Source organism: Salmo trutta, unplaced genomic scaffold (genome assembly GCF_901001165.1).
Source record: "Salmo trutta unplaced genomic scaffold, fSalTru1.1, whole genome shotgun sequence".
NCBI classification, from domain to species: domain Eukaryota; kingdom Metazoa; phylum Chordata; class Actinopteri; order Salmoniformes; family Salmonidae; genus Salmo; species Salmo trutta.
In genome coordinates this window covers 747,056-768,940 of record NW_021822340.1, presented here as the reverse complement: position 1 = coordinate 768,940, position 21,885 = coordinate 747,056, and the positions used below count along the sequence as shown (strand labels likewise).

The window sequence follows — 21,885 nt, the reverse complement described above, 5'->3', positions numbered from 1 at the left end:
GAAGACAGGTCAGTATCAGTACCAACCAATAGAAGACAGGTCAGTATCAGTACCAACCAATAGAAGACAGGTTAGTATCAGTACCAACCAATAGAAGACAGGTCAGTATCAGTACCAACCAATAGAAGACAGGTCAGTATCAGCACCAACCAATAGAAGACAGGTCAGTATCAGTACCAACCAATAGAAGGGATAGTTGAAGTCCTGTGAGAACGAATAACACAATGGTTTAGTAAAGTTCATTAACTAAATGTGTGAATCCAATGTCATGAATCTGTAACAGATTAAACATAGTTGTACCCCTTTGCAGTCTGAAATACCTGCAACTCAAACACTAATGAGAGAGTCTGTGTGCTGAAAGCTCATTGTTCAAATCATCTACAATAGGGATTTCAGTTGCTATTGTCTAAAGAGAATGCATGTTGAAGTCCCATAGTGCTTCCTGGAGGCCTCATTATGGGCTGGTGTATGTTAGACACATACTGGTACAGTGGGGCACCAAAGTGGGGCACCAAAGTGCAGTATAGTATCATATGTGGACAGGGCTATACAGACTATTCTGACCTGCAAACCCATACTTCATTTCACAATGTGGTTAGGGGTGTCAAGTGTCAGAAAAGTCCTTATAGCTCTTCCTATCACGTTGTACTAATTAATGGGCTGGTTGGGTTTGGGTTAGTGATCCCCAAGTGACCAAGAGGTCTTCCCTGATCTGTCTGTTCCTGCTGGAACACAGGCTGGTGGTGCGTCGCCAGCTTAGCAACCGAATTAACCACATCTCATGCTCATTAGAGAGAGAGAGAGAGAGAGACAGAGAGAGACAGAGAGAGAGAGACAGAGAGAGAGAGAGAGACAGAGAGAGAGAGAGAGAGAGACAGAGAGAGAGAGAGAGAGAGAGAGAGAGAGAGACATAGAGAGAGAGAGAGAGAGAGAGAGAGAGAGAGAGAGAGGTGGATGAGTGCAAGGACGATAGATAAGGAGAAGGCAACACCCAAACTTGTTGACCGACTATGTATTTACTGTGTATGTGAGAGAGAAGGATGTCGCTCCTGATGCATCTAACGTTCGAATGTTGCTGCTGTTGAAAAGAAAACCCGGAGCTTTTTGTTGTTGTATTGATCTACAGTAGCCTAGCGTGGGATATTGTGTTTTTGTATCTATAGGTTCGTGTTTTTGGGTTGCATTTCCAAGCGATGGTGGCAGCAGAAGCAACATTTCAGCTGGTGTTGATGGAAGACTTCCCAGTTTTGCAGAGTTGCACGTTGCGAATGCAAGACAGGATGTAGCTGATTGGAGTAGCGGAATTGGTGATCACACAGCCGAGTGGGAGGAAGCCGAGTGGGAGGAGGGGAGATTCTGAAGTGGGTTTTTCTGTGTGTGACTCTCCAGCGGCCATGTTATCCAAGAAGCCGTGCGCTGCCGTCTACCCAACTGGTAAGGAAGAACAATATGGAGCCGAACGGGCTAAACAATACGGTTAAACTCACTTTGATCGCCGGCGGAATATTGTTGATGGATTTTCTGCCTTTGTCGGGTCCTTTGTAATAAGTTTATTACACGTTTACGCCGAGTCTTGCTTCGGGTTTCCCTGGTCTGTTGACCAGGGGGGAGCCTTTGCTAAAATAGTGCGTCCCTGCTCTGTGTTTTCAGCAGTTAATGGCGATACATTCGGGGGTTTTGTTCTTCTCTAAAGCCTGAAGTGGCTGTTTGAAAAACCAAAGTCAAATGCTGGTGTGTTATTTATCCTATATGACAGTATGTGTGTCAGAGAAAACACAGGTTTATTTCTGCAAGCACGACGGAATCATATGCCCACTGGTTTCCGTGACTGGTTGGCTGTGTTGTTTTTATCTCTATATGCTACACGACTACCGGGCGCAAACGGATCGACAACCGGTGCAGACTACATTCTGGCTGTTCCAGCACACATCGTTTGGAAATAGGCTACCTGTTTGCCGAAGGCATTGTCGCAAGAAGGATTTACACCTAAAATGAGCCCTAAATGCCTGCTTAAATGACTCTCCTTAAAGGGGATTAAGGCAGAGTCCATAGCCTACTTTATAGTCTAATAACTCTCAGATGGCCTATGTGGGTAAATAGGCCCGTTCAGATTAACCTCATTTCGTGTGTCATTTTTGTACGATCTGCAGGCAAAGGGGGTGAGATCTGCCAGCTACAGTCTTCCCCCGGAATCGGAGTCGGGGGTCCCCGGGCCGGTGCAGCGACAGACCCGCCATCGCCCGTCACACTGCCACCGCTCAGGAATACCAAGTCGCTCACGGTACGTAGCCCACGGAGCCCTGCGTGTGGGTTTACTGTGGACTGAACATCTGCTGCTTCTAATAATAATAATACTAGTGTGGACCTGCTGCCTATTGACATGGATATAGTAGTCTGATGTAAATAATGCGTCGCTAACCTATAGACTATAGAGACCGTAGATAGGCTGCAATAAAACGATGTTTTGTAGCGAGCTGTTGTAGTTGTTGGGAACAGGGACGGTGGTCGTTACAATGTAGCGTCGCTGTTTGGTTTCAGATAAACGACATGTAACCATGAAACAAGTTGTCCTGCAACACCGCCACTTGAGGTGTACATTATCGGAACATAGTGCGTGTAGGGTACAGCAGGTAATACATAGATATCAAGCTATATCATGTAATCCTAGATAACACGTACACTAGTAGTCTATGTCATGTGTGCTGATTGTTGTGTTGGTGGCAGTGGAAGGGCTACTCGGTATTCGTTCTGTACGGTGCTGTAACTTTTAACGTGATCGTAGCAGACGGCATAGCCTAGATTTCAAGCTTGGAGCTTAAACGTTAGTTAACCTACTCATTTACATTTAAATTTTTAGTCATTTAGCAGACGCTCTTATCCAGAGCGACTTACAGTAGTGAATGCATACATTTCATTTCACTTCATACATTCTTTTTCTGTGCTGGCCCCCCGTGGGAATCAAACCCACAACCCTGGCGTTGCACACACCATGCTCTACCAACTGAGCTACAGGGAAGGATAACTGTCACTCACTAATACAGTTGCAACTTGCAGACACCATATTTACATGTTGTTGAGTTGGCAGTTAGTGGGGGATGTTAGAGTGGTGCCAGACTGGTATAAAATGTGGGGGGGGGGACACCATAAGAGTGTAGTCTGGAAGCCATGGCCAGTGTATTGTGTGTTGTTGTGGGGGGGGGGGGACACCATAAGAGTGTAGTCTGGAAGCCATGGCCAGTGTATTGTGTGTTGTTGTGGGGGGGGGGGGACACCATAAGAGTGTAGTCTGGAAGCCATGGCCAGTGTATTGTGTGTTGTTGTGGGGGGGGGACACCATAAGAGTGTAGTCTGGAAGCCATGGCCAGTGTATTGTGTGTTGTTGTGGGGAGGGGGGGGGGACACCATAAGAGTGTAGTCTGGAAGCCATGGCCAGTGTATTGTGTGTTGTTGTGGGGGGGGATGGGTGGCGGTAACGAACCCTTAGAAAGCACATGGGTTCACAAATACAACGGGGAGATGTAATATGAGTTTACATGCTGTAGATAAAGATAGCGTTGTATTTATTGTTAGGATAGTCACGTTGACAGAGATACTGAAGTAGCAGAGGCTGAATGTCCTGGGAGGTTTTAACAACTCTTACTGTGAACAGTGTAGCTACGGTAACCAGCTGACTTAGCCTACCTGATGTTTGCACATGATTTCAGACAGATATGTCTTTATTTGATCAATCGAGACTATAAGGGCCATATGTTGGGTGGATGTGTAGACATGAAATGATATTGTAATGTTTTAATCCTGGTGGAGAGTTATTCCAGCAGGCTCTATAAGCTGTCCTGAAGTAATGGAGGATTTGGACTCTAGATGAAGGAGGAGCCTCCATTCCTTTATTTAGCCCTTCCTTCAAACAGCTATAAATATAGACTCTACCAGAAGGACCAGCTCACCAGCTCAGCAGCTTTCTCCTGACACACTATTTTATTGGGCCTTGTGTTTATCTTGAACAGTGATTTATGGAAAATAAAACCTGTCCAGGAAGTTCAAATCAAATTAGGAAAATGTATATTGGTCCTTCCTGAAATAGCCCCAGGGACAATGTTGTTAAGTTGGAAATAAACCACAAACATATTTCTCACCAGTCTCTGTCTCTGTGCTGTGAGGAACAGACATATTTCTCACCAGTCTCTGTGCTGTGAGGAAAGGACATATTTCTCACCAGTCTCTGTCTCTGTGCTGTGAGGAAAGGACATATTTCTCACCAGTCTCTGTGCTGTGAGGAAAGGACATATTTCTCACCAGTCTCTGTCTCTGTGCTGTGAGGAAAGGACATATTTCTCACCAGTCTCTGTCTCTGTGCTGTGAGGAAAGGACATATTTCTCACCAGTCTCTGTCTCTGTGCTGTGAGGAACAGACATATTTCTCACCAGTCTCTGTCTCTGTGCTGTGAGGAAAGGACATATTTCTCACCAGTCTCTGTCTCTGTGCTGTGAGGAACAGACATATTTCTCACCAGTCTCTGTCTCTGTGCTGTGAAGAAAGGACATATTTCTCACCAGTCTCTGTGCTGTGAGGAACTGACATATGTCTCACCAGTCTCTGTCTCTGTGCTGAGGGCAGGTATAATTAATGGACATATGTCTCACCAGTCTCTGTCTTTGTGCTGAGGGCAGGACATATGTCTCACCAGTCTCTGTGCTGAGGGCAGGACATATGTCTCACCAGTCTCTGTCTCTGTGCTGAGGGCAGGACATATGTCTCACCAGTCTCTGTCTCTGTGCTGAAGACAGGTATAATTAATGACCACTGTGGTCTGAGTATTGATACTGTTTAATCAGGTTATCTGTTCATTGTCAGGTTCAGACACTGTTAGGTGTAATAACAATGTTATATCTTGTCATAAAATGTGTAGACTGGATCATAAATTCACAACGTCGCTCTCTGATTTACTCAATTATTTACCTCTAGTCATCCAAAAAACAACTACATAGATTTGACCGACTCTGCAAAACTAACTTTCACTGGGGGGGGGAATTGGTGTCTTTCCCAATACAATTGTGAGACAATAAAGTCTCTCAATCACGAGTCTAACAAATAATTCTGCACCTTAATGCAGCTACACTGGTGGTTGGAATCATGTTATTGTAGCTACGCTGCCTGTCAGGTCTGTTGTTTGTTCAAGTAGTCCTGGTGTCCATTCCAGTAGCTACGCTCCCTGTCAGGTCTGTTGTTTGTTCAAGTAGTCCTGGTGTCCATTCCAGTAGCTACGCTCCCTGTCAGGCCTGTTTGTTCAAGTAGTCCTGGTGTCCATTCCAGTAGCTACGCTCCCTGTCAGGTCTGTTGTTTGTTCAAGTAGTCCTGGTGTCCATTCCAGTAGCTACGCTCCCTGTCAGGTCTGTTGTTTGTTCAAGTAGTCCTGGTGTCCATTCCAGTAGCTACGCTCCCTGTCAGGTCTGTTGTTTGTTCAAGTAGTCCTGGTGTCCATTCCAGTAGCTACGCTCCCTGTCAGGCCTGTTTGTTCAAGTAGTCCTGGTGTCCATTCCAGTAGCTACGCTCCCTGTCAGGCCTGTTTGTTCAAGTAGTCCTGGTGTCCATTCCAGTAGCTACGCTCCCTGTCAGGTCTGTTGTTTGTTCAAGTAGTCCTGGTGTCCATTCCAGTAGCTACGCTCCCTGTCAGGTCTGTTTGTTCAAGTAGTCCTGGTGTCCATTCCAGTAGCTACGCTCCCTGTCAGGTCTGTTGTTTGTTCAAGTAGTCCTGGTGTCCATTCCAGTAGCTACGCTCCCTGTCAGGTCTGTTGTTTGTTCAAGTAGTCCTGGTGTCCATTCCAGTAGCTACGCTCCCTGTCAGGTCTGTTGTTTGTTCAAGTAGTCCTGGTGTCCATTCCAGTAGCTACGCTCCCTGTCAGGTCTGTTGTTTGTTCAAGTAGTCCTGGTGTCCATTCCAGTAGCTACGCTCCCTGTCAGGTCTGTTGTTTGTTCAAGTAGCCCTGGTGTCCATTCCAGTAGCTACGCTCCCTGTCAGGTCTGTTGTTTGTTCAAGTAGTCCTGGTGTCCATTCCAGTAGCTACGCTCCCTGTCAGGTCTGTTGTTTGTTCAAGTAGTCCTGGTGTCCATTCCAGTAGCTACGCTCCCTGTCAGGTCTGTTGTTTGTTCAAGTAGTCCTGGTGTCCATTCCAGTAGCTACGCTCCCTGTCAGGCCTGTTTGTTCAAGTAGTCCTGGTGTCCATTCCAGGCAGGTCACTGGCAGTAACAGTTGCTCCATGTGTTACAGACAGTCATTGTTATCCAGAGAGGAAGAGGACAGAGACACAATAAGGTCACATGTTCAGGTGTTATTAGTGGGAGAATTGGCCTATCTAATGCTGTCAAGGTTGCTAGCTCTCTGTCCACTCAGTTATTGACTGTTCTGTTTCTTCTGTTTGTCCTGAACTGAACTAACCTCATTAGTGTTGACACAAAGACATCTGTTCTGGAACCAGAACCTCTACAATACAGAGAGGTGGCGAAGACATCTGTTCTGGAGCCAGAACCTCTACAATACAGAGAGGTGGTGAAGACATCTGTTCTGGAACCAGAACCTCTACAATACAGAGAGGTGGCGAAGACATCTGTTCTGGAACCAGAACCTCTACAATACAGAGAGGTGGCGAAGACATCTGTTCTAGAACCAGAACCTCTACAATACAGAGAGGTGGTGAAGACATCTGTTCTGGAACCAGAACCTCTACAATACAGAGAGGTGGCGAAGACATCTGTTCTGGAACCAGAACCTCTACAATACAAAGAGGTGGCGAAGATATCTGTTCTGGAACCAGAACCTCTACAATACAGAGAGGTGGCGAAGACATCTGTTCTGGAACCAGAACCTCTACAATACAGAGAGGTGGCGAAGACATCTGTTCTGGAACCAGAACCTCTACAATACAGAGAGGTGGTGAAGACATCTGTTCTGGAACCAGAACCTCTACAATACAGAGAGGTGGCGAAGACATCTGTTCTAGAACCAGAACCTCTACAATACAGAGAGGTGGTGAAGACATCTATTCTGGAACCAGAACCTCTACAATACAGATAGGTGGTGAAGACATCTGTTCTGAAACCAGAACCTCTACAATACAGAGAGGTGGTGAAGACATCTGTTCTGGAACCAGAACCTCTACAATACAGAGAGGTGGTGAAGACATCAGTTCTGGAACCAGAACCTCTACAATACAGATAGGTGGTGAAGACATCTGTTCTGGAACCAGAACCTCTACAATACAGAGCGGTGGTGAAGACATCTGTTCTGGAACCAGAACCTCTACAATACAGAGAGGTGGTGAAGACATCTGTTCTGGAACCAGAACCTCTACAATACAGAGAGGTGGCGAAGACGTCTGTTCTAGAACCAGAACCTCTACAATACAGAGAGGTGGTGAAGACGTCTGTTCTGGAACCAGAACCTCTACAATACAGAGCGGTGGTGAAGACGTCTGTTCTGGAACCAGAACCTCTACAATACAGAGAGGTGGTGAAGACATCTGTTCTGGAACCAGAACCTCTACAATACAGAGAGGTGGTGAAGACATCTGTTCTGGAACCAGAACCTCTACAATACAGAGAGGTGGCGAAGACATCTGTTCTGGAACCAGAACCTCTACAATACAGAGAGGTGGTGAAGACATCTGTTCTAGAACCAGAACCTCTACAATACAGAGCGGTGGCGAAACAAAGCCTCTTAGTGGAACACAACGCTGGGAGCAAAACACAGCTCTCCTCCCAAACGGCCCCCTATTCCCTCTCTAGTGCCCTACCTGTGACCAAAGCCCATCGGCTCTATATGAGAATAGGGGGCTATTTGAGACGTATTTGCAGTCAGAGATGATCATTGTCTTAGTTGGGACACTGGGGGTGGTGAGGGGTGTGATAAATGACTGTGGTACCCCCGGCCGTCTGCAGAGAGCTGGGTCTTGTTCATCACGCCCCAAACGGACTGAACCAGGGAGGGACTGTCTTTTGCTGCGGTGTGCTCTACTGAACACGTGTGGTTTGTGTGTCGTTTGGGCTACAGACCAGTGGTATCCTGTAATCTGCAGCTGTCGTCCTTTCTACCCTCTCCCTGACCTGCCCCCCCACCTGTCCACATCATGTCCCTGTTAACCAACCAAGACACAGGACAAGTGTTAAAAAGGCAGCATTTACAACAGCTATTGAGACACACACACAGTATGTTGTCTCAGAGGTAACAATACATGGCTGATCATTTCACAGACACTAGTTCAACATGATGTGTCTGTGTGTAGATAAACATTTTGTACAAGTATGGTATGGTGGAATAACTCTAGTTGACATGGTGGAATAACTCTAGTTGACATGGTGGAATAACTCTAGTTGACATGGTGGAATAACTCTAGTTGACATGGTGGAATAACTCTAGTTGACTTGGTGGAATAACTCTAGTTGACATGGTGGAATAACTCTAGTTGACATGGCGGAATAACTCTAGTTGACATGGTGGAATAACTCTAGTTGACATGGTGGAATAACTCTAGCTGACATGGTGGAATAACTCTAGTTGACTTGGTGGAATAACTCTAGTTGACATGGTGGAATAACTCTAGTTGACATGGCGGAATAACTCTAGTTGACATGGCGGAATAACTCTAGTTGACATGGTGGAATAACTCTAGCTGACATGGTGGAATAACTCTAGTTGACATGGCGGAATAACTCTAGTTGACATGGTGGAATAACTCTAGTTGGCATGGTGGAATAACTCTAGTTGGCATGGTGGAATAACTAGTTGGCATGGTGGAATAACTCTAGTTGGCATGGTGAAAGCATTTATAGCTCCACCACCTCTCAGTCCTGTTCTGTAGTACAGAGACCAGCTGACAACCACCTCTCAGTCCTGTTCTGTAGTACAGAGACCAGCTGACTACCACCTCTCAGTCCTGTTCTGTAGTACAGAGACCAGCTGACTACCACCTCTCAGTCCTGTTCTGTAGTACAGAGACCAGCTGACTACCACCTCTCAGTCCTGTTCTGTAGTACAGAGACCAGCTGACAACCACCTCTCAGTCCTGTTCTGTAGTACAGAGACCAGCTGACAACCACCTCTCAGTCCTGTTCTGTAGTACAGAGACCAGCTGACAACCACCTCTCAGTCCTGTTCTGTAGTACAGAGACCAGCTGACTACCACCTCTCAGTCCTGTTCTGTAGTACAGAGACCAGCTGACTACCACCTCTCAGTCCTGTTCTGTAGTACAGAGACCAGCTGACTACCACCTCTCAGTCCTGTTCTGTAGTACAGAGACCAGCTGACTACCACCTCTCAGTCCTGTTCTGTAGTACAGAGACCAGCTGACTACCACCTCTCAGTCCTGTTCTGTAGTACAGAGACCAGCTGAGAACATTCAGGCACTAGGAACAGGGTGACATGCTGAACATTTCAGAAGGGGTCTAGTTTATTACCTTGGTGCTTTAAAAAGACACACAATGTAAGCCTGTGCCTTTACATCAAGGACATGCTGGGACTGACTGTCCCCTCAACCCAGAGGACTAGCACCAGCTCTGTCCTGTCTGTGTTCCAGGGCAAGGGGACCTTAACCCAGAGGACTAGCACCAGCTCTGTCCTGTCTGTGTTCCAGGGCAAGGGGACCTTAACCCAGAGGACTAGCACCAGCTCTGTCCTGTCTGTTTTCCAGGGCAAGGGGACCTTAACCCAGAGGACTAGCAGCAGCTCTGTCCTGTCTGTGTTCCAGGGCACGAGGACCTTAACCCAGAGGACTAGTAGCAGCTCTGTCCTGTCTGTGTTCCAGGGCAAGGGGACCTTAACCCAGAGGACTAGCACCAGCTCTGTCCTGTCTGTGTTCCAGGGCAAGGGGACCTTAACCCAGAGGACTAGTAGCAGCTCTGTCCTGTCTGTGTTCCAGGGCAAGGGGACCTTAACCCAGAGGACTAGTAGCAGCTCTGTCCTGTCTGTGTTCCAGGGCAAGGGGACCTTAACCCAGAGGACTAGCATCAACTCTGTCCTGTCTGTGTTCCAGGACAAGGGGACCTTAACCCAGAGGACTAGCACCAGCTCTGTCCTGTCTGTGTTCCAGGACAAGGGGACCTTAACCCAGAGGACTAGCACCAGCTCTGTCCTGTCTGTGTTCCAGGGCAAGGGGACCTTAACCCAGAGGACTAGCAGCAGCTCTGTCCTGTCTGTGTTCCAGGGCACGAGGACCTTAACCCAGAGGACTAGTAGCAGCTCTGTCCTGTCTGTGTTCCAGGGCAAGGGGACCTTAACCCAGAGGACTAGCACCAGCTCTGTCCTGTCTGTGTTCCAGGGCAAGGGGACCTTAACCCAGAGGACTAGTAGCAGCTCTGTCCTGTCTGTGTTCCAGGGCAAGGGGACCTTAACCCAGAGGACTAGTAGCAGCTCTGTCCTGTCTGTGTTCCAGGGCAAGGGGACCTTAACCCAGAGGACTAGCATCAACTCTGTCCTGTCTGTGTTCCAGGACAAGGGGACCTTAACCCAGAGGACTAGCACCAGCTCTGTCCTGTCTGTGTTCCAGGACAAGGGGACCTTAACCCAGAGGACTAGCACCAGCTCTGTCCTGTCTGTGTTCCAGGGCAAGGGGACCTTAACCCAGAGGACTAGCACCAGCTCTGTCCTGTCTGTGTTCCAGGGCAAGGGGACCTTAACCCAGAGGACTAGTAGCAGCTCTGTCCTGTCTGTGTTCCAGGGCAAGGGGACCTTAACCCAGAGGACTAGCACCAGCTCTGTCCTGTCTGTGTTCCAGGACAAGGGGACCTTAACCCAGAGGACTAGTAGCAGCTCTGTCCTGTCTGTGTTCCAGGGCAAGGGGACCTTAACCCAGAGGACTAGCACCAGCTCTGTCCTGTCTGTATTATCAGAGTACTCTGATACGTTCTGATGAATTATCACACGGTAACCTCTAGGTGACCAGTCTCTGTTACCGTACTCTGATACGTTCTGATGAATTATCACACGGTAACCTCTAGGTGACCAGTCTCTGTTACCGTACTCTGATACGTTCTGATGAATTATCACACGGTGACCTCTAGGTGACCAGTCTCTGTTACCGTACTCTGATACGTTCTGATGAATTATCACACGGTGACCTCTAGGTGACCAGTCTCTGTTACCGTACTCTGATACGTTCTGATGAATTATCACACGGTAACCTCTAGGAGACCAGTCTCTGTTACCGTACTCTGATACGTTCTGATGAATTATCACACGGTGACCTCTAGGTGACCAGTCTCTGTTACCGTACTCTGATACGTTCTGATGAATTATCACACGGTAACCTCTAGGAGACCAGTCTCTGTTACCGTACTCTGATACGTTCTGATGAATTATCACACGGTAACCTCTAGGAGACCAGTCTCTGTTACCGTACTCTGATACGTTCTGATGAATTATCACACGGTGACCTCTAGGAGACCAGTCTCTGTTACCGTACTCTGATACGTTCTGATGAATTATCACACGGTAACCTCTAGGAGACCAGTCTCTGTTACCGTACTCTGATACGTTCTGATGAATTATCACACGGTAACCTCTAGGTGACCAGTCTCTGTTACCGTACTCTGATACGTTCTGATGAATTATCACACGGTAACCTCTAGGAGACCAGTCTCTGTTACCGTACTCTGATACGTTCTGATGAATTATCACACGGTGACCTCTATGAGACCAGTCTCTGTTACCGTACTCTGATACGTTCTGATGAATTATCACACGGTAACCTCTAGGAGACCAGTCTCTGTTACCGTACTCTGATACGTTCTGATGAATTATCACACGGTAACCTCTAGGAGACCAGTCTCTGTTACCGTACTCTGATACGTTCTGATGAATTATCACACGGTGACCTCTAGGAGACCAGTCTCTGTTACCGTACTCTGATACGTTCTGATGAATTATCACACGGTGACCTCTAGGTGACCAGTCTCTGTTACCGTACTCTGATACGTTCTGATGAATTATCACACGGTAACCTCTAGGTGACCAGTCTCTGTTACCGTACTCTGATACGTTCTGATGAATTATCACACGGTAACCTCTAGGAGACCAGTCTCTGTTACCGTACTCTGATACGTTCTGATGAATTATCACACGGTAACCTCTAGGAGACCAGTCTCTGTTACCGTACTCTGATACGTTCTGATGAATTATCACACGGTAACCTCTAGGAGACCAGTCTCTGTTACCGTACTCTGATACGTTCTGATGAATTATCACACGGTAACCTCTAGGAGACCAGTCTCTGTTACCGTACTCTGATACGTTCTGATGAATTATCACACGGTAACCTCTAGGAGACCAGTCTCTGTTACCGTACTCTGATACGTTCTGATGAATTATCACACGGTAACCTCTAGGTGACCAGTCTCTGTTACCGTACTCTGATACGTTCTGATGAATTATCACACGGTGACCTCTAGGTGACCAGTCTCTGTTACCGTACTCTGATACGTTCTGATGAATTATCACACGGTGACCTCTAGGTGACCAGTCTCTGTTACCGTACTCTGATACGTTCTGATGAATTATCACACGGTAACCTCTAGGAGACCAGTCTCTGTTACCGTACTCTGATACGTTCTGATGAATTATCACACGGTAACCTCTAGGAGACCAGTCTCTGTTACCGTACTCTGATACGTTCTGATGAATTATCACACGGTAACCTCTAGGAGACCAGTCTCTGTTACCGTACTCTGATACGTTCTGATGAATTATCACACGGTAACCTCTAGGAGACCAGTCTCTGTTACCGTACTCTGATACGTTCTGATGAATTATCACACGGTAACCTCTAGGTGACCAGTCTCTGTTACCGTACTCTGATACGTTCTGATGAATTATCACACGGTGACCTCTAGGAGACCAGTCTCTGTTACCGTACTCTGATACGTTCTGATGAATTATCACACGGTGACCTCTAGGTGACCAGTCTCTGTTACCGTACTCTGATACGTTCTGATGAATTATCGCACGGTAACCTCTAGGAGACCAGTCTCTGTTACCGTACTCTGATACGTTCTGATGAATTATCACACGGTGACCTCTAGGAGACCAGTCTCTGTTACCGTACTCTGATACGTTCTGATGAATTATCACACGGTAACCTCTAGGTGACCAGTCTCTGTTACCGTACTCTGATACGTTCTGATGAATTATCACACGGTAACCTCTAGGTGACCAGTCTCTGTTACCGTACTCTGATACGTTCTGATGAATTATCACACGGTAACCTCTAGGAGACCAGTCTCTGTTACCGTACTCTGATACGTTCTGATGAATTATCACACGGTAACCTCTAGGAGACCAGTCTCTGTTACCGTACTCTGATACGTTCTGATGAATTATCACACGGTAACCTCTAGGAGACCAGTCTCTGTTACCGTACTCTGATACGTTCTGATGAATTATCACACGGTAACCTCTAGGTGACCAGTCTCTGTTAACGTACTCTGATACGTTCTGATGAATTATCACACGGTAACCTCTAGGTGACCAGTCTCTGTTACCGTACTCTGATACGTTCTGATGAATTATCACACGGTGACCTCTAGGAGACCAGTCTCTGTTACCGTACTCTGATACGTTCTGATGAATTATCACACGGTAACCTCTAGGTGTGTCTGAAGTGGCACCCTATTCCCTTTATAGCGCACTATAAAGTATACACACAACAGTGGAACACTATGTAGGGAATAGGGTGACTTTTGGGATATCACCCCAGGCGAATAGAGGAAGTTAGAAGTGAAATGACCATCGGGTTAGAGTGCAGACAGAGTAATAAACCAGTTCTACCAGCTGATTACAGTGTAATGTATGGAATACCTACTGTATTGAGACACACTCTATTCTACAGACAGGACAGTAATGGTTAGTCTAGTCTACAGACAGGACAGTAATGGTTAGTCTAGTCTACAGACAGGACAGTAATGGTTAGTCTAGTCTACAGACAGGACAGTAATGGTTAGTCTAGTCTACAGACAGGACAGTAATGGTTAGTCTAGTCTACAGACAGGACAGTAATGGTTAGTCTAGTCTACAGACAGGACAGTAATGGTTAGTCTAGTCTACAGACAGGACAGTAATGGTTAGTCTAGTCTACAGACAGGACAGTAATGGTTTCTGGAGGGAGAGAAGAAGGACTCTAACCATGGTCTGAAAGGTCTAGTGTGTGTGTGTGTGTGTGTGTGTGTGTGTGTGTGTGTGTGTGTGTGTGTGTGTGGAAGCAGTAGGACAGGGGGAATAGACAAACCCCTGCCTGAACGAAGCAACAGGATGTTGCAGAGAAAACAAGATGTCTGCCGAGCGAGGAGGTAATCACCTTATCTACTTAGGAAGGGTCTGCTGGGGAGGAAGCTCAGGAACACAGGAAGTACACTAATACCGTTCATGGTAAACATTTATAGGAAAGAAGGAGCTAGATACACAGAGTATTGAAGTTATTATGAAAAAACATTTCCCAAAAACAACCTAAAACTTCTCTCTACTCATACTGAAGGAAGGGGCATATTGTACATGTCATCCTCTATGGATTTTACTAGGAAGAATCTAGTGACTAGTCTGACCTGGTAGTGAGTTTCTAGTGACTAGTCTGACCTGGTAGTGAGTTTCTAGTGACTAGTCTGACCTGGTAGTGAGTTTCTAGTGACTAGTCTGACCTGGTAGTGAGTTTCTAGTGACTAGTCTGACCTGGTAGTGAGTTTCTAGTGACTAGTCTGACCTGGTAGTGAGTTTCTAGTGACTAGTCTGACCTGGTAGTGAGTTTCTAGTGACTAGTCTGACCTGGTAGTGAGTTTCTAGTGACTAGTCTGACCTGGTAGGGAGTTTCTAGTGACTAGTCTGACCTGGTAGGGAGTTTCTAGTGACTAGTCTGACCTGGTAGGGAGTTTCTAGTGACTAGTCTGACCTGGTAGTGAGTTTCTAGTGACTAGTCTGACCTGGTAGTGAGTTTCTAGTGACTAGTCTGACCTGGTAGTGAGTTTCTAGTGACTAGTCTGACCTGGTAGTGAGTTTCTAGTGACTAGTCTGACCTGGTAGGGAGTTTCTAGTGACTAGTCTGACCTGGTAGTGAGTTTCTAGTGACTAGTCTGACCTGGTAGTGAGTTTCTAGTGACTAGTCTGACCTGGTAGTGAGTTTCTAGTGACTAGTCTGACCTGGTAGGGAGTTTCTAGTGACTAGTCTGACCTGGTAGGGAGTTTCTAGTGACTTTATTCAAACACATAATGCAGTATGTCATTGACACAATGCAGAGAGACAGAGAGAGGGAGAAAGATAGAGGAGAGGGAGGGGGGTAGAGAGGAGAGGGAGATAGAGAGGAGAGGAGAAGGGGAGAGAGAGAGAGCGGGAGAAAGAGAGAGAGAGAGAGGAGAGAAGGGGAGAGAGTGAGGGAAAGAGAGAGCAAAACAGACCAGTTGGATGAGGCAGGGTTGTATTATGGTCTATGAGGTCATCAGATATACATCAGCCCCGAGCTGGGCTGGACTGGTCAGTATTGTTATGCAGAGTAAGGGAGGGTATAGGGCTGGGCTGGTCAGTAATGTTATGCAGAGTAAGGGAGGGTATAGGGCTGGGCTGGTCAGTAATGTTATGCAGAGTAAGGGAGGGTATAGGGCTGGGCTGGTCAGTAATGTTATGCAGAGTAAGGGAGGGTATAGGGCTGGTCAGTAATGTTATGCAGAGTAAGGGAGGGTATAGGGCTGGGCTGGTCAGTAATGTTATGCAGAGTAAGGGAGGGTATAGGGCTGGTCAGTAATGTTATGCAGAGTAAGGGAGGGTATAGGGCTGGGCTGGTCAGTAATGTTATGCAGAGTAAGGGAGGGTATAGGGCTGGTCAGTAATGTTATGCAGAGTAAGGGAGGGTATAGGGCTGGGCTGGTCAGTAATGTTATGCAGAGTAAGGGAGGGTATAGGGCTGGTCAGTAATGTTATGCAGAGTAAGGGAGGGTAAAGGGCCTGGCAGCGAGCAGCAGTCAGTACTGAGGAGGTGAACACTAAGAGACAGTCTAGTCCCGATGGGAGCTGATCCCTTGAAACCTGTTGAGTCTGGAAATCCGGTTTGTTCACCATTGTGTCCTATTTCACAATCTTCCTGCAGCACACACGCACACACGCTCACACACAAACACACACTGTCTTTTCTGTTGATTTGGTCCAGAGCAGAGTAGGACGGGGAGTGAGAGAGTCCCCCTTTGTCTTCTGTTGTCTCCTCCCCCATTCCTTTATCAGCTGGACTAGTATAGTAACACAACTCTCCCTACAGCTTCCTTCTTCCTGGTTCCTTTATCAGCTGGACTAGTATAGTAACACAACTCTCCCTACAGCTTCCTTCTTCCTGGTTCCTTTATCAGCTGGACTAGTATAGTAACACAACTCTCCCTACAGCTTCCTTCTTCCTGGTTCCTTTATCAGCTGGACTAGTATAGTAACACAACTCTCCCTACAGCTTCCTTCTTCCTGGTTCCTTTATCAGCTGGACTAGTATAGTAACACAACTCTCCCTACAGCTTCCTTCTTCCTGGTTCCTTTATCAGCTGGACTAGTATAGTAACACAACTCTCCCTACAGCTTCCTTCTTCCTGGTTCCTTTATCAGCTGGACTAGTATAGTAACACAACTCTCCCTACAGCTTCCTTCTTCCTGGTTCCTTTATCAGCTGGACTAGTGTAGTAACACAACTCTCCCTACAGCTTCCTTCTTCCTGGTTCCTTTATCAGCTGGACTAGTATAGTAACACAACTCTCCCTACAGCTTCCTTCTTCCTGGTTCCTTTGTCAGCTGGACTAGTATAGTAACACAACTCTCCCTACAGCTTCCTTCTTCCTGGTTCCTTTATCAGCTGGACTAGTATAGTAACACAACTCTCCCTACAGCTTCCTTCTTCCTGGTTCCTTTATCAGCTGGACTAGTATAGTAACACAACTCTACCAGACACACACACATTACTCCCTGCTAAGGGCCTTCAGACACACACACACACACACACACACACACACATTACTCCCTGCTAAGGGCCTTCAGACACACACACACACACACACACACACACACATTACTCCCTGCTAAGGGCCTTCAGACACACACACACACACTACTCCCTGCTAAGAGCCTTATCCTGCAGATCAGTACGGCGAGCTAGATAAAGCTTTACTCTGCTATAGATACAACACCACTGTCCTGTAGATGCTGTAATGTCTTTATAAACCACAAGCTAAGACCTACACAAGATAAAACCTGTTCCTGTTAGTGGTAGATGGATTATATCTAGAAACACATCAGAGACCTAGACCAGGTGTTCCTGTCAGTGGTAGATGGATTATATCTAGAAACACATCAGAGACCTAGACCAGGTGTTCCTGTCAGTGGTAGATGGATTATATCTAGAAACACATCAGAGACCTAGACCAGGTGTTCCTGTCAGTGGTAGATGGATTATATCTAGAAACACATCAGAGACCTAGACCAGGTGTTCCTGTCAGTGGTAGTTGGATTATATCTAGAAACACATCAGAGACCTAGACCAGGTGTTCCTGTCAGTGGTAGATGGATTATATCTAGAAACACATCAGAGACCTAGACCAGGTGTTCCTGTCAGTGGTAGTTGGATTATATCTAGAAACACATCAGAGACCTAGACCAGGTGTTCCTGTCAGTGGTAGATGGATTATATCTAGAAACACATCAGAGACCTAGACCAGGTGTTCCTGTCAGCGGTAGATGGATTATATCTAGAAACACACCTTTGTGTTGGTTGGAGATTCAGTCAAATAATGTACTGTTTTAAACCCCATGAAATGTCCTGTATCTTTTAGAATCCACAATTGGCATGCTCGACTCAATAGTTCCTCAAAGTATTTGGGTGCAGGGTTCAACTGTTTCTGTCCGTTGTTTTCAGATGGGTCTTTTCCTGTTGATGCTGCTGCTGATTCTAATGGCTTGTTCTGTCTGATCTCTTCCAGGTTGGAGGCAATAAGCACACCATGAGTGACCACATGCACGTGGGGAACCACCAACAGATCCACGTTCAACAGCTGTTTGAGGAGAACAGCAACAAACGGACAGTGTTGACTGCACAGCCCAATGGGTTGGCCTCTGTGGGCCGGGCAGGGCTACCGCAGCCTGACCGACAGCAGCCTGACCGACAGCAGCCTGACCGACAGCAGCCCGACATCACCACTACCACGGCCCAGTGTCGGCAGGCCAGCTCAGCCTCCCTCAAGTCCACCGACAGCAAGCCTCAGCCGGCCACCCTGACCCCGGAGCAGGCCATGAAGCAGTTCATGCCCAAGCTTACGGCCTTCGAGCACCATGAGATATTCAGCTACCCAGAAGTGTACTTCGCTGGCCCCAACGCCAAGAAGAGGCCGGGGGTGATCGGGGGGTCCAACAACGGAGGCTACGATGACGATCAGGGCTCCTACATCCAGGTGCCCCACGACCACGTCTCCTACCGCTACGAGGTTCTCAAGGTGATTGGCAAGGGCAGTTTCGGTCAGGTGGTGAAGGCCTACGATCACAAGGCCCACTGCCACGTGGCGCTGAAGATGGTGAGGAATGAGAAGAGGTTCCACCGCCAGGCGGCGGAGGAGATCCGGATCCTGGAGCACCTGAGGAAGCAGGACAAAGACTCCACCATGAACGTGATCCACATGCTGGAGAACTTCACATTCCGTAACCACATCTGCATGACCTTTGAACTCCTCAGCATGAACCTCTACGAGCTCATCAAGAAGAACAAGTTCCAGGGCTTCAGCTTGCCGCTCGTCAGGAAGTTCGCCCACTCTATCCTGCAGTGTCTGGACTCACTGCACAAGAACCGTATCATCCACTGTGACCTGAAGCCAGAGAACATTCTCCTGAAGCAGCAGGGACGCAGCGGGATCAAGGTGATCGACTTTGGCTCTAGTTGCTACGAGCACCAGCGGGTTTACACCTACATCCAGTCTCGTTTTTACAGAGCTCCTGAGGTCATCCTGGGGTCACGCTATGGGATGCCTATTGACATGTGGAGCCTGGGCTGTATCTTAGCAGAGTTACTCACTGGGTACCCTCTCCTGCCGGGCGAAGATGAAGGGGACCAACTGGCATGCGTCATGGAGCTGCTTGGCGTGCCCTCGCAGAAACTGCTGGACTCTTCCAAGAGAGCCAAAAACTTTGTGAGCTCCAAGGGTTTCCCCCGGTACTGCGCGGTGACGACCCTGCCGGACGGCTCGGTGGTGCTGAACGGGGGGCGCTCCCGCCGGGGCAAGCTGAGGGGACCCCCGGGGAGCAAGGAGTGGGTGACGGCCTTGAAGGGCTGCGATGACCCCCTGTTCCTGGACTTCATCAAGCAGTGTCTGGAGTGGGACCCTGCTGTGCGCATGACCCCCAGCCAGGCCCTCAGGCACCCCTGGCTCAGGAGGCGCTTGCCCAAACCTCCCACGGGGGACAAAACGGCCGTGAAGCGTATCACTGACGGGGGCTCTGGTGCTATCACCTCAATCTCCAAATTACCCCCCACCTCGGGCTCCACCTCCAAGATAAGGACTAACCTGGCACAAATGACGGACGCTAACGGGAACATCCAACAGAGGACAGTGTTGCCAAAACTAGTCAGTTGAAGGAACAGTAAACAACACTAGTTGGTGGTCTAATCTAGGATATCTCTTCTTACTGGTTTGGTTGGTTTTTTAAATGGAGAGATGATTGTGTCCATCTCCTGAGAGCAAAAACAACCGGGGAAGCCAAACAGTACCAGTCCCAGTACTCAACAGTGTGGTTTTTAGACAGAGGGGATTATTCAGCGTTATTATTCACTGCATCATTGTTTAGCAGCTCTGTAGCAGCTTTTATGGAAATATAAACAAGACAAAAACATGAAAGTGGTCATGATGAAGGGAACAAAGCTTTTAGGTGTTTAGTCTCAGGACTGTGTGGTATGATGGGACAGGTGACTACCGTTCACACAATCTGGCCCAAGCAGAGATTCATAACCTGGGCATGATAGTGTAGAAAAACAGAATGGGTGGCTGGCCACGATAAACACATGTCCATAACTAACTCATTTCAGACACTGGAGATATTTAGGCTCTGCTTCTCTACCTTATCTGACTGACATTGTGACATTAAATAGCTGTGAGAAAGGTGTTTTTTATAAGCTAAGATGATAGTATCCGAGATGAGGTTTTGGTCAAAGGAGGATGGAAAGTGACTGTTTTAAGACTGTTAAGAGTTAAAGTGAGAGGTTGGACCGCGGGGTGGAAACATTTGTTTACATGACAGACTATGGTACGTGCCTGTAATTCTCTTGACATTCCTTAAACAACAGAACTAGAACGAGGGGGAAAAAGAGTGCAGGTTTGTCTGTTCTCACCTGTACCACAAACATGGGAGTGATACACAGAATGTGTTCTGTCAGAGAGGAGAGGAGGAGAGGAGAGGAGAGGAGGGAGAGGAGAGGAGAGAGAGGAGAGGAGAGGAGGGGAGGGGAGAGGAGGGAGAGGAGAGGAGAGGAGAGGGGGGGAGGAGGGGGGAGGAGAGGAGGGGAGAGGAGAGGAGAGGAGGGAGAGGAGGGGGGAGGAGGGGAGAGGAGAGGAGGGGAGAGGAATGGCATCAATCAGAATAAAAGATGTCAACATAGTAAGTTATTAGGTGCTGTTCCTTGGTACAGCTGCTGTGAACTGTATATCCTCACAGCAAAACAGTGGTGCTTTTTATTTGAAAATGGTGGTATAGAGGATTTTGGAGCAAAAATGTATTTTGTTTTGTTGTAGCAGATTATTGGATGATTAGAAACTAAGTGTGCTGAGGCAGAGTAGAGCTGAGGTGAAGTGGCTTTGAATATTATAATGTCCTCATCAGAGACGACTGTGTCTGTGTTGAAGGACTGTGGATATTATAATGTCCTCATCAGAGACGACTGTCTGTGTTGAAGGACTGTGGATATTATAATGTCCTCATCAGAGATGACTGTGTCTGTGTTGAAGGACTGTGGATATTATAATGTCCTCATCAGAGAGGACTGTGTCTGTGTTGAAGGACTGATCTAGGGTCAGGCTGGGTAGGTAGGTAGGTAGGTAGGTAGGTAGGTAGGGGCTGGTAGGTCAATGAGGTGCTTACTACACGGGCATGACTCCATATACTTGAATAGAAGGTGTTCTTCAGAGCCTGGGTTATCTCAGTAGTACTGAATAGAAGGTGTTCTTCAGAGCCTGGGTTATCTCAGTAATACTGAATAGAAGGTGTTCTTCAGAGCCTGGGTTATCTCAGTAGTACTGAATAGAAGGTGTTCTTCAGAGCCTGGGTTATCTCAGTAATACTGAATAGAAGGTGTTCTTCAGAGCCTGGGTTATCTCAGTAATACAGAATAGAAGGTGTTCTTCAGAGCCTGGGTTATCTCAGTAGTACTGAATAGAAGGTGTTCCTCAGAGCCTGGGTTATCTCAGTAATACTGAATAGAAGGTGTTCTTCAGAGCCTGGGTTATCTCAGTAGTACTGAATAGAAGGTGTTCCTCAGAGCCTGGGTTATCTCAGTAATACTGAATAGAAGGTGTTCTTCAGAGCCTGGGTTATCTCAGTAATACTGAATAGAAGGTGTTCTTCAGAGCCTGGGTTATCTCAGTAATACTGAATAGAAGGTGTTCTTCAGAGCCTGGGTTATCTCAGTAGTACTCCAGGTTGTAGTGAAAGGCAGTGAGTGTTATAACACGTGGTTATAAAGCACTCTGATGAATCAGGACTTAAGGTGGATTCATGTAGCTTTTTGAATTGCTTAGCTTATACCATGTTGACTGTTGCTACTGTAGAGTAGGAGTTTTATTTTCATTTGATCCTTTCTTGAATATTTTCAGTAGTGAACCAATACGTGTCTCTGGCCAGAGTGTAAATTCCTA

At 47.2% G+C, this 21,885-nt stretch overlaps 1 protein-coding gene across 1 annotated transcript; it reads left to right on the top strand.

Annotated features, from left to right (window-relative positions):
* The first annotated feature begins 1,009 nt into the window (after window positions 1-1,009).
* LOC115181883 (dual specificity tyrosine-phosphorylation-regulated kinase 2) lies at window positions 1,010-20,329 on the top strand. Its single transcript, XM_029743566.1, has 3 exons — window positions 1,010-1,434; window positions 2,151-2,281; window positions 17,974-20,329. Exons 1-3 carry the CDS (start codon window positions 1,395-1,397, stop codon window positions 19,612-19,614), a joined length of 1,812 nt encoding a protein of 603 aa, XP_029599426.1. The 5' UTR covers window positions 1,010-1,394; the 3' UTR covers window positions 19,615-20,329.
* Window positions 20,330-21,885: the final 1,556 nt, after the last annotated feature.

Coding starts and splice junctions, on each gene's coding strand:
- LOC115181883 (XM_029743566.1), top strand. CDS start 1,395: ATGTTATCCAAGAAGCCGTGCGCTGCCGTCTACCCAACTG. Junction 1,435..2,150: donor CGCTGCCGTCTACCCAACTG/GTAAGGAAGAAC, acceptor TACGATCTGCAG/GCAAAGGGGGTGAGATCTGC. Junction 2,282..17,973: donor GGAATACCAAGTCGCTCACG/GTACGTAGCCCA, acceptor GATCTCTTCCAG/GTTGGAGGCAATAAGCACAC.